The 13,511-nt window shown below is 33.5% G+C and overlaps 1 protein-coding gene across 1 annotated transcript; it reads left to right on the top strand.

Moving 5' to 3' along the window:
- Positions 1 to 321: 321 nt before the first annotated feature.
- LOC144559844 (putative disease resistance protein RGA1) lies at positions 322 to 5,757 on the top strand. Its single transcript, XM_078308989.1, has 2 exons — positions 322 to 4,199; positions 5,121 to 5,757. The coding sequence occupies exon 1, from the start codon at positions 457 to 459 to the stop codon at positions 4,162 to 4,164; it is 3,708 nt and encodes a 1,235-aa protein (XP_078165115.1). The 5' UTR covers positions 322 to 456; the 3' UTR covers positions 4,165 to 4,199; positions 5,121 to 5,757.
- Positions 5,758 to 13,511: the final 7,754 nt, after the last annotated feature.

Genomic DNA, 13,511 nt, shown 5'->3' with positions numbered 1-13,511 from the left:
CCCAACTTGAGGAGGAGTGTGAGAATGAGCTATGATAGGCAGGAATTAAATCCAGGGAGCTGGCGCCTATCTAGGCTGATTTGGAATCTCTCAAATTAGCTATTGTATCTTTACTTTATTTGTATTCCTGTTTTACTAATAAATATTAGGAAATAAATATTAGTGATCTCCTGTGTTCTATAAAGGAGCATTTCTTCTTCTCTGTTAAATAAAAAAAACTAAGATTGTATTAAAAATAATTTATCAATAAAATATGAGGGAGGGTTGGGCGGAGTCTTGTGTCACTTGTGATTAATTTTAGCAGATTGGTGGATACAACTGCTGGTTCTATCCTTTTCTTTGAGTCAAAACTCACCTGATAGTTGTTAGCTTGCCATGAGAAAATTTCAACAAATTCCAAGTTTTTAATAGCAAAAAAAATAAAAAAAACATCCACTGCTCTTTCTTCAATTTAGCATGGCAATGGTGGCTGAAGCTTCTGCAGGTGCCATAATCGGCAAACTCGTCGATACGGTGCTGACTTACACGGATGGCTCCTGGTGGCTGGGTGCAAAGGCCATGAAAGCAGAGGCACAAAAGCTGCAAGCAGCACTTCCACAGATCAAGGCAGTTCTTCGAGCAGCAGAGAGAGGTAAAATCAACCCAAGGGACCGAGATCTGGAGGCATGGATGTGGCAGTTCAGAGATGCCGTGGAGGAGGCCGATGATGCACTCGACGAGATTGAATACTACCAGCTGGAAGAAAAAATCAGAGCCAAGGGTAACAGGGTCAGTGGTGCTGTCTCTGGATGTAAAAGAAAGCTGGTTGATTTCTTTAGGAATGCATTTATTAATGATGGAATTCTGAAAAAATTGACGGAGGCTGTGAGGGTATTGGAGACTGTTGCTACAGGTGTCGGACCGTTTCTTGAGCTGGTGAGAGGTCTCAATCAGGAAGTAGTTGGGTACAATTTCCGTAAGACTGGTCCACTGTTGAACGACATGGTAATCGGTCGGGAGAATGAGAAAGAGATAGTTCTAGAATGGTTGACAGTTGCATATGATGGTGACGATCAAGCACTGCTCTCGGCATTTTTGATATATGGTGCTGGTGGAATTGGAAAAACTGCTCTTGCTCAATTAGTTTGTAGTGATCAAAAGGTGAAAGAGAACTTTGAGCAAATTGTATGGGTGTGCTTGTCAGATAATGATACTGGAATTGATGCAGCGACGGTTATAAAAATAATCATAGAAGATTTTAGTAAGAAGAAATGTGAATTCAGTAACTTAGGTACTCTCCAAACAACTCTACAAGAGATCGTGGCCTCGAAGAAATTTCTACTGGTATTGGATGATATTTGGAGGGATGAGACCAGTTCAGAATGGGAGAAAATTCTGGCTCCACTGAAATACAGTCAGAAGGGAAGCAAAATATTGTTGACCACCCGAATGGAGTCGGTGACTAATATGATTGCAGGGTTGATAGAAGGGAAAAAGAAAAAATTGAGATTAGAAGGTTTAGAAGAGAAAATCTTCGTTGAACTGTTGTTTAGGTATGCATTTTCTGGTACAAACCCCGATGAATACCAGCATCTCCATGAAATTGGCAATCAAATAGCAAAAAAACTTTGGGCATGCCCGCTAGCTGCAAAAGTCATTGGTGGTGTTCTGAACAGTAACATAAATTTTGACTATTGGAAGAAAATTCTGGAAGAAAATATTTCAGATGCACAAACAAACATGGATGGTATCACGAAAATATTACAATTGAGCTATTATCATCTCCCCCCACATCTCCAGTCATGTTTTAGGTATTGTGGCATATTTCCACAAGATATGGAACTCGAAGAGGGATATTTGGTTAACAAGTGGATGGGTTCAGGATTAATCCCTCGGCATGAACATGGAAAGAGGCCGGAGGATGTTGCGCACGATTATTTGGAGCAGCTAACAGCAAAATCATTTTTCAGCAAGGTAAGTTTACCTCCGGGAGTCCGTGACTATCACGTGTACAGAATCCATGATCTTTTACATGATTTGGCACAATCTATTTCTGGAGGTGAATGCTTGAGAATTACAGATGATGCTACATACATCCCTCCCACAACACGTCATTTGTCTATTAAAGTAGAAAATGTTGGCATCTTTAGAAAAATCCACAATCTTAACAGGTTACGCACTTTTGAGATTACTTGTATTGAGCAAGATTTGGATGATGACCTTGGTTTAAATGAAATTTTAACAGGGATGACAAGTTTACGCTTACTAAGTGTAAACACAAAAGCAATAAAAAACCTACCCAGCAGAATTGGAGATCTAATACACCTCAGATATCTATCATTTCAAGGCTTGCGTCGAGGCTCGAAAAGTAATTTTTGCAATCTCCCCAAGTCAATTAACAAACTTTATCACCTAATTTTATTCAAATTAAGTGATAGTATTGAGATTAAGGGTAGTAAATTAGAGGGTATGTGTAACCTGATTAATTTGCGGTATTTGTACTTGCATTGTTCTGGCAAAACATCGATTCCCCAGGTGGGAAATCTACATTCTCTTCAGGAATTGAATCACTATTATGTCAACAAAAAAGAGGGTTACAATATAGCCGAACTCAAGCACCTTACACAACTTCATAAACTATATATACATAATCTTCAGTACATAAACAATCCTAACGATGCTTCAGAAGCTAACCTAAATCAGAAAAGACATCTCAAGTCACTTGGCTTATGTTGGGCCAATGGCGAGAGAGATAAAGATGAACAAGTAGCTGAAAACCTAAAACCACCAGTCAATTTAGACGAATTGGACATCTACTATTATTCTGGTATTAGATCTCCAAATTGGTTAATTGATCAATCTTTTTGTAATTTAACATCCATTACCCTAAGATACTGTTATAGATTGGAACACCTTCCACCTCTTGGCCAAATAAAGTCGCTCAAGTATCTCTCTTTGGATGGTTTGAAAGCAGTAAAACAAATCGGCAATTCGTTATACAGCAGCAATAGCACTTCCACTGTCTTCCCATCACTGAGAAACCTAGGCATTCGGGACATGCCAGAATGTGAGGAATGGACTGGAGTTGACGGCAAGCTGTTATTCCCTAACCTTGAAATGCTGCTTATTGCCAACTGTCCTAAATTACGAGCAATGCCCAGCTTACCTCCTAATTTAAAGAGATTCAAAGTTTCTGGTGTAGCACTACACACCCTTCCTGGATTCTATCCACTTCCTAGTGTTAACAATAAAGGTGCATTTCCTATACCTTTTGCTCTTGAAGGTTTAACAATAAGAAATTGTAGAAGGTTGTTTTATATTCCTGTTGAACTCTTGGAGGAATCCAACTATCTTTCAAGTCTACATGTATCTGATTGCCCGAATCTCATAGCAAAAGCATCATCACTAGGATTGCCAAAAGGGCTAAAGCACCTTTGCTTTGGAAATATTGGTCATCTTGAGCCTCTATTTATGAAATCACTTCAAGATCTTACCTCACTGGTGGAATTGACAATGAATGGTTGTGCAAGCATACGGTTGCTTCCCCCCGATAAGGTGTTCTCAAAGCTGACAAAATTGAGGGAATTACGTTTATTACATTGCAAAGGGCTAGCATCTCTTGGTGGAATAGAAGAGCTGGCATCCCTCAGAAAGTTAAGTATCCGGAAATGTGATAAGCTCATTGAAGTTTCATTCCTTCAGCAGCCCCTGATTACTGAGATTAATAATCAAGCGAATCTAGCAACCCATCATTTAAAGCTTGAAAACCTTCACGTACTCCAAATGGACCACAGTTCACTCCTGTTGCTGGATCCATTGAGAAATCTCAGACTCGTTCGAAATTTGAGAATTTACAACGGTTTCCAAATCACATCTTTACCGGAGCAATGGTTGTTACAGAATCGGTTCTCCCTCCAGCATCTCACGCTCCATGGAGTTTCCTCTTTACAATCCTTGCCCCAAAGCGTAGGAAGTATGTACTGCCTACAGGATCTGAGTATCTCCGGTGCCATACTAATAAATTCCCTGCCAAACCTTCCTGCTTCATTGAAATCTTTGACTATCACGGGATGTCAACATGAGTTGAAGAACATGTGTCAAAGGGACAATGGTTTTTACAGGCCTAAGATCTCCCAAATACCAGAGGTGATCATTGAATCAGTTGATGAAAAAGAAAATCAATAACTTCGATGTACACTCTACAGCTAGTTGATTCCACTGTGAGTACCATCTGTCTTTTCTATTTCCTTCTTATTTTGATTATCTACCTCTTAGATAATTCCTTTTTTGTAAAGAGGTTTCTTGGGATGCAATTCTTACTCATAACCTACAAAACATTTTGGATTGACTTTATTGTTATGAAGAGCGTATACTTGTCTTATTTTTTTCAAGGAACAAAGAATCAATCATTCAAATTTAGGGAGAATTTCATGTATACCCCTCAAATACATCAAAATTACGTATTTTGCCCTCTAAAATTCATAATATCGTATTTACCCTTCTTAATTTCAAGAACTCACAAATTTATCCAATTTATTGATTTTTTTTTCTATTAAAAGTAATTGTAAATTTATAAAGTACCCTTTATTAAAAATATATATATATGTAGTCAGTGTAAGAAAAATGTTTCGCCTTCTAACTGACAATTTTCGGAGGACAAAATGGTTCATTTATCACATACACAATGGTAATTAGACATGCTTGTGTGTGTGTCATAAGTAAGAAAATGAACCATTTGCTCTTAAATTAGATGACTAAATATTTCTCTTAAACATGATACATATTTCTATTTTGATAAATGGTAAAATGAGTATTTTATAAATTTAAATGAGTTTTAATAGAAAAGTAAATAAATTAGTTAAATTTGTGAGATTTTGAAATTTAGAAGGATAAATATGATATTATGAATTTTAGAGGGATAAATATGTAATTTTGAGGTTTTTAAGAGACATACATGAAATTTCCCCTAAAATTTATTACTTGACCATTTCAGGACTTGGAGGTTCTTTTTTTCTAGTTTTTTTTATTCAATGCAACTAGATTGTTGATAAATTTCAGTTGTGTAAATGCTGGTAATCAACCAAATTACTTTACCCAAAATACAAATGCTGTTTTAAGTCTTTATACATTGTTGCTGCAAGGTGGTTGTTGCTACTAACAAGGGGGATGTTAAATAGGAAGGGATGTGAAATGTGATGTGGCACCAGATTGTGTTCTATGCGGAGGGGGGTAGATGGAAACAAGCTTCCACATGATATTGACTTGCAATTTCTCCAAACAATTCTGGAGGGGCCTGTTATCAGCTGTAGGTATGGTACCGCCAGCATCACACCTTACCCACTGGTACGATATCTGGTAGGACCACGGCAAAAGCGACAGTGCACTGGGAGGCTTCAATAGGATACAACATGCCGCGGGAGCATGGGCATTATGGCCCGAGAGAAACAAGAGGATTTTTTATCAGAGAACGCGACCGGTACAGTGCATTATCAATGATACACAATATAGAATAAGGCAATGGAGTCAACACTGTTGAGAAGAAAATGCATACTGAGGACTCGCCTGGAGGAGGTGAGTCAGGTGACCATGCGATGAATTACAGTGCTTTGATTTGCTCACTATTCTCAATTTGAGATATAATGTAATTAGGATCAGGATGTGATAGTTTGCTAATGTACAGAGAGTAGGATGTAGAAACTTTTTTTATCTCTGATGCAAATGTCAGAAAGCTATTTGCCAACTAACCTTCAAAAAGAACGAAGGTTTTTACACATTGTTGTTGCTTATGTATATCCTTTAGAAAAAGTCAAGTCTTCTTAATTCACAAGACGAGAAGCTCTTACATTTCCAACAATTTCTAATGTTGAAACAAGTGCAAATGGAGTCGTCAAACAAATCAAATAACATGGATACAATATACTTATCCATGACATCAAATATTAATAGAAATGATACTAGAGAATTTATGTCTAAATCTCAGCTTAAATTTGTACATTAACGAATATAATAAGCAGGTGTGTATATATGGCACCAGTGTACCATATATGTTGTAATTAATGAGAAAATTGGTAATAGTATCCAATGAAATTTAAAGCTGTAGCTCTTTTGATGAGATTATATGGTCCTATATTAATTTGCCCGTATATCATTTTTTATTCGACCTGTACCATAAGTTTAGTTTAGGATTCTAGTTATATATGCATTACATATCCGGTCTAGTTTCATAATCATAATTCTTGTGCCAAACCTTGCAGCCAGTGCTACTGATCAACCAAGACTTAAATCTGTTAGGACTAACTAGAATAGTTAAGTACTTTATATTTTTTTCTAAATAAGATAGGAGTCTAAGCCTTTTATTTTATATTTTATTGATAAATTAAAAGTAAGTAACAATCAAAAAGCATAAAATTGTTCAATGAGTATTGAGCAGAAAAAAAATTAAAGTAATTACATCTCTTGTAATACTTGGTTAATCAATTCAAAAATTAAATAAAAATTGTCTCTAAAGATTGGCTGGCATCTCTCTCCGTGATATGATAGCAATTATAAAGAATCTTCGCAAACTACATAGGATATTTATTTTGGAGAATTGAACACTGTGATTTGGTAATTATCATTTTCACATCTATTTGAAAATAATAGTGAAATTACAATTTGCAACTTGCAAGAAATGATACAAAAATAGAGAATGATATTCATTAAATAAATGTGTCAGTGTCACTGTCACTGTCACTGTCTCAACACTATATTTGCAGAGATAGCAAATACTTGGAAGGAACCATCCATGATAGTTACGTATCTTAATCTATGGGGTACCATGTTTAGCAAAAAAAATGTTGTATCTTTTAGTTGCCATAAAACAAAGAACTGGGAAAATAAAAGTAATTTAGTTATTTTCTTAAAAATCAACCATCAATTAAAATAATAAACCCAGTAATTAATGGTGAGAAGAGGGAAAATGATGGTTTAGGCACAAAGTTGATCTTTGATGGATTTTTTTTTATTGAAGGTCAGATACATTTCATATTATTTTAGATGTTATTTTTTAAAATTAAACTTATTTCTTCGAAGAGAACCAAAGAGCTCGTACCACTATACTAAATCAGTTCTTATTTTTTTATTAATTAAGTTCATCTTACAACTTGTTTGGATTGAGAGTAGAGGAAAGGGAGGTGAAGAATACAAGAAAATGGAATGGAATAGAAAGGAAGATTAACATATTTAATTTCTTCGTATTTGAATGATTAATGAGAAAAAATAAATTTAGCTCTTTTTTCATCTTATTTCTTGTTTGGTTGATTAAAATTTGGAAGTTAATGAGAAATTTAGTGGCTGTTGTAGGTTTATAACAAAAACAATTGGATGAAAATTATAGATGTTAGATATACATTTGTGAATTTGTATTATTTTTCTAAAAATATTTACAACAAATTGGGAGAGAAATCGATTATATTAATTATAATCATGCAACATTAAACCTTTTACCTCCGACATAATTCTGTCAACCAAACACGATTTGAGTAAAAAAAAATATTTTATTTCCATTCTTTCCCTTCCTCTAATCTCCATCCAAACAAGGTGTTAAGTGTTTTATTCTTAAGCTGTCAAACAAGAATAACTTGGTGTTTTAAGATGAAATAAGAGTTAAGATGAAGTTAAATCATATTTTACATTTACAGATAGATTAACTTATGAGCATGTAAAATAGACGGTTAGAGGAAAAAAAATCCAATTTCTCTCTCCTCCTTTATTGATTTTTAAGTCAAACTTAAGCAATAAATTCCAATCAAACTAAAATATTTTAAGTTAATTTAACTTAAAGTAAGCTACTTAATCCTCTTACAACTAAACACAATCGAAGGAAGGCTTTTGTCATGATAAGAATTAGTCTTTTGATCTAATGGCAAAGGCACATGATCTCCATATGAGAGGTCATGAGTTCGAAACTCGGATATGAGAAATCATTTGTTGTAATAACAAGGATATTAGGAAGTTGGTTGGCTTAACCTCCAACCTTTATTTAAAAAAAAGACTTATGTCATGACAATGGAGCATCCTGTTAAAGTCAGTTATGCCTGGTTATAATGCAGCTTTCTATGTTTTTATTATGACCACAAATGCATGTCCTGGACACAGTGACAAACGAAAAGTTCAGTTTCGATTCGGCGAGTTCAAAAATTCGTGATTCGGAAATAATTCGGGTATAATTTAGAAATTATTCGGTACAATAACGAAGCCAAAAAAATTCCCAAAAAAAAACTCCAGCAAAAAAAAAATAATACATGACTCGTATTTTTTTCGCGTTTTCTCGCAAAAAATATGTGACTCGCGTTTTATTCACGAATAAAACGTATTATACGTTTTTTTTTTTTTTGCGTTTTATTCATAGTTCGATTCGAAAACGTCAAACAAACGTTTAATACGCGAATAAAACACGAATGGTCCTAGACATGTTGACCTTTATGGGGTTCACTACAATGGCCGCATGAGATCCGGAAACAAACCCCAGTCTCATGAATTCTAACAAATTAACCAAGCTTATCTAGAATTTTTTATTTATAGAAATATAAATGAATTATTTGAATTTTTATCTTAGAAGAAATCAAATCATTAATTGTGATTCAGCTTCTTTAGAAATAAAATTACTATCATTCATCTATTTTATATATTTTAAATTAATTTCTATAAATAAAAATTCTGAAGCATATCATTGAGTTTATTAAAAGTTTGAGGACGGAAGAAATAGAGGACACATCTTCATCATGGTTATAGTGGACCTTGTGGTGCATTTATTTTTATGGTATTGTTGTGCATTGTTGGAGTATACTAATTACTAATTAGTATTAACTAATAATTATAATTATTATTTGTCCGGTATAAATGAGTGCCCGTTAGAATCAAAATTTAAATACATAACGTTTGTCTTATTATCGCTAATTCTAATATCAGTAGGTTTATATTTGTGAACATTCTTACAAAATCTAAAACGTGACTTCTTACAAAATTATCACTTCGGGTTTACCGACTAAAAAAGATCGCACTATTCGACAATATGTTACAAAAGCACTGTTGGAGTAAATTAAGTCTAAAAGTTTAACAGTTTTAAACTTTTTTTTCTTGTGAACATCTAACAGTTTTATTTCTACTTGAGTTTTTTATAACAATTTTATTCCTACATGAACTTTTGATCTCAGATTACTAAAAAAAATTTGATTATAGAGCTGAAAGTATTTAAACCCTCATGTGATAAACGGTTTTTAGTGGGTATGCAAGTTTATCTCATGGCATGAAAGTTCTTACTCAGACATTTTCAGACATTACAAAAAAAAAAAGAACAACAAAAACTGTATCGGGTCGGATCCTGTAGTCAGGTCCAGTCAAAGGTATGTACTCTTCCCGTATATGGAAGCAAATCTGCTGCGATCCTAAAGGATCGCAGGACCTGCGATTTCAATTTTAACCATTTATTTATTGAAATGTACTAATCTCAAAAGGAGATAATTTTTGTGCACGAATCTCAAAATATATAAACGGTTGAAATTAGAATCGCAGGGACCTGCAATCCTTTGGAATCGCAGCAGATTTATTTCCTCCCACATATAGGGGTGATTAATGAATGAGTTTGAGCGAGTTAGGGTATGTTCATATTCGGTTATCAGTTTAATGAACGAGTCGATTTGAGTTGAGAAGACAATACCGAGTTGATAATTATATTCATGCTCGGTTCGTTAAATGCTCGAGTTGATTCGTGCTGATTAAGCGACTCGTTAAGAAATCAAGTTTGTAGGCAATTTGAATTTTGTTTTGAATTTTTTTTGTTTTAGATACATCATTCAAAAACTAATGAACATTGATAGAATTAAAAAGTTTATCATAATCCAACCTGTTTAAAACAAGTATATAATTTAACAAAAAGTTGGATTTGGATTTGATCCGATTAGAATTGAATGTGGCATAATTTCATGTAATTCAGTTCTTAATGAATAAATTATGATTTATGAGTAAGTTAGGGTATATTCATATTCAGTTCATTAAATTAACAAATAAGTTGATGATGAAAGAATTATTAGCGAGTTTTTAACAACGAGTTACAGGTTATGAGTGAGTTAATCACCCCTACCTACATAGCATGAAAACAAATCGCAATGTCAGTGTCATGTGCACGCGCAATACTACTCCGCCGATACAAAGTCCAAAATGGTTGGAGATCAACATTGAAATTAGAATTATTAGGCTTTTTACAACTTACGTTCTTATTATGTTGAGTCATTAAAGAAGGCCCAGTAGATTAATCTAACACGGCCCAATTGTTATCTTCTCTTCTGTTCAAAGTCGAACCAACCAACAGAAAGTACATTAAACTGGGTTCATTTCATTTATGATATATCAATTATGTAAATCGGTGATTTTCGAATTCCATAGAGGCATAGATGTTATCTCATATTCTCATAGCAATTTCCCTACAAAAATATTAGTCCTCTTATCTGCCGATAATAACATTTAGCTCGCATCCAGAGATGGATAATTATACAATAAAATTTTAAGTAACCGAATCTTTCCAAAATATCTAATAAAAATTGTACAAACATTTTTTTTTTTTTTGGGTTTCTTATACCAACATTTTTTTACTGAAATTCATATGCATTGCAAAAAATGATAAAAGAAATCAAACACCGTTTGAAAAATAATATGTTTGTAGTTACGTTTAGCAACCAAAAATATTTCCAAATATTAAAATGAAACAAAAAGGAAACGAATAAACTAAGAGCATCCAAAAGCAAAAGGACTTCTATTTGTCGGGTTGCGACTTGCGAGAGGGAAGCGCGACTGGGTTGAATGGAATCGGGTTCTATAAACAAATCGCTTAATTCCTCGTGACAAAACAAAACAAACAAACTGAACGAGCGACGGGTTTTGATTCCTGTGGTCTATGTCCGGTTCTCAAATTACAATGAAAGAAATTATAAAACTATCCTCTCGTCGAATTTTGTCAAAATTCGGACTATCAATTTTATTTTCTTATATCCAAAAAGGAAGAGCTGCAGTGAAAATTAAATTGTTTTTCTTTTTTAAGTAAAGGTTTGGGGTTTTAAGTCACCAAATTTTTTTCGAGAGAAGTCACTAAATTTTTTAATACCCTTATTATTATAACAAATGATTTTTCTTTTTCGGATTCTGAACTCATGATCACACATAGAGACCATGTGTCTTTGTTACTAAAAAAGAAAATTAAATTGTTGTCAATGATTTATATTAATGGAGCATGATCTCACGCACTCCGAATGCCAAAAAAGAGTCACACCGATCAATTTTGTCACAATACGATACGTCACGTGGATTGTTCACGTGTTATGACTCTTGTGTCTTATACTGTAATTATTCACATGATGTGATTATTTTTTGAAAAAATTGACATGACACATCACGTGAAAGAATTGATCACAGTATGGCATATAACATGGTTACGTGAGTCACACATGATTAGGACCGTTAGATCTTGATAGAATGATAAATTTTGAATAAACTAATTTAAATCATGAAAAATGTGTTCATTCAAAAAATAAAATCATGAAAAATGTGACCAATGTTTAGACAAGTTATGTGTGATCATGACGTGATGGCGGACTCACGTTAAGGCAGGGGTGGGCAAGGGCCCTACCCTAAATTTTTGAAAACAGTTATCAAAGTACTTGATTTTGAACTCTTGCCCTGCCCTGAAAAAATTAAATGCCTTACCCAGAGAGATTAATTTAAAAATTGTTGATTCGGTTGAGTTTTGTAAAAGAATATCAGCGGAATCTGAAAATTGAATAGAAATGAAGATGAGTTTACGGGAAAGAGAATCTGACAAGATGCTATCAATATTTGAGATTCTGTTAGACCAAAGTTTAATAATATTGGGCCGTTTCTTATTTAACCAAATTAATAGTTAATTTCAATTTTAGCCCAATCTGTTATTTGAATTCAAAAGTTTGGAATTACTTTTCCATTCATTCAAATGAAGCAATATATAATGTAATAGTTTATTTTTAATTAATATTTGTATTTTATTTTTCGATAACTTATCATTTTTTTTTTAAAAATGTTATATTTTTTGAAAAATCCAAGTTTACGATCTCATTCGCCTCATTCACTTTTTGCGGTTGGATTTGAATCTAATTAGTTAACGGGTTGAACCCGAGTAGTTGTTTTCTTGCCCTATCCTAACTAAAATTCTGTATCCGCCCCTAAACGTAATTAACATATTATAATTATTGACATAACATGACTATCTTTCTAAATTTAATCACAACACGTAAAAAATTTAACTTGATCGCAGCAACATATTACGTATTTACATCCTTATCACGTAGCTTTCTTTGTTTTTATCATGACTTCAAGTGTGTGTCCTGGACATGTGCACCTTTGTGGGATACACTACATTGGCCGCATGGGATCTGAAAAGAAAACCCAGTTTCATGAATTCTATGAACAGAGTTTCCAGAGCATATCCAGAACTTTTTATTTGTAGAAATTTATTAAAAATAATATAGAACAGTGAAATAATTATTTGAAAATTTCGATTCATAGGAGGAGCCCAATAGACAGTTTTAATCATTTAGAAATGACATAACAATAGTAAGGATTGAGTACTGGACTATGTAGGGTGGGCCGATGCATTAAAAGAACTGAATTATTGATTACTGAACTAATGATTCAATATAATATTATTTCTTCTATGATATCGATATTACTTCCTTTTCTTTTCTTTTGAAAACCATCGAAATATTATTGTCATTCATCTATTTATATATATATTTTTTAATTAATTTCTATAAATAAAAAATTCTGAAGCACATCATTGAGTTTATTAAAGTCTGGAAAAGAAAGAAAATAGAAATCATTGTTTTTGGCGCTCTCGGCTCATGGACAAAGGGCAGGTCTCTCCATCATGGTTACTGGTTAGTGGACCTTGGGGTGCATTAGCTGGGTATGATAATTTGCATTAACTAACAATTATAATTATTTTTTGTCTGGTATAGATGAGTGCATGTTAGAACCAAAATTTGTCTCAATACATAATTTTGTCTTATTGCTAATTCTAATATTTTAATATAAACAATTTTATGTTTGTACAGACTTTCTATCGAGTACGAAATAAAAATTAGTAGTTTTTTTTTTATCATGTTTTACGTGTGAAGTTGTAGGTTGGGCCATTTTTATTAATACTCTAAAAAATAAAATTAAAACTGCTTCCGTATTGGTTTTTTTTTTTTTAAATTGCCTCGACCGCTGGGCCAACGGGCGGTCCACCCTCCCTAGCAGACCGTTCGGGTTAGGGGCAGTCCACTAGGGATCAGACCGTCTGTGGTCCAGGCGGTCCTCTTTTTTTATTTAGAGATCTTAATATTTTGATTTAAAATAATTTGATGAAGAAAATTTTTTCTTTTTTAGAGTGTATGCCAAAAAATAAGACATTTGATATATTTATGCAGTGATGTTGCAACTCTTTATAACTTTGATTTGGTTTGTCAGTTGAATATCACAAGTTT

Source organism: Carex rostrata, chromosome 9 (genome assembly GCF_964058835.1).
Source record: "Carex rostrata chromosome 9, lpCarRost1.2, whole genome shotgun sequence".
Classification (NCBI taxonomy): domain Eukaryota; kingdom Viridiplantae; phylum Streptophyta; class Magnoliopsida; order Poales; family Cyperaceae; genus Carex; species Carex rostrata.
This window is presented reverse-complemented; position numbering and strand designations above follow the sequence as displayed.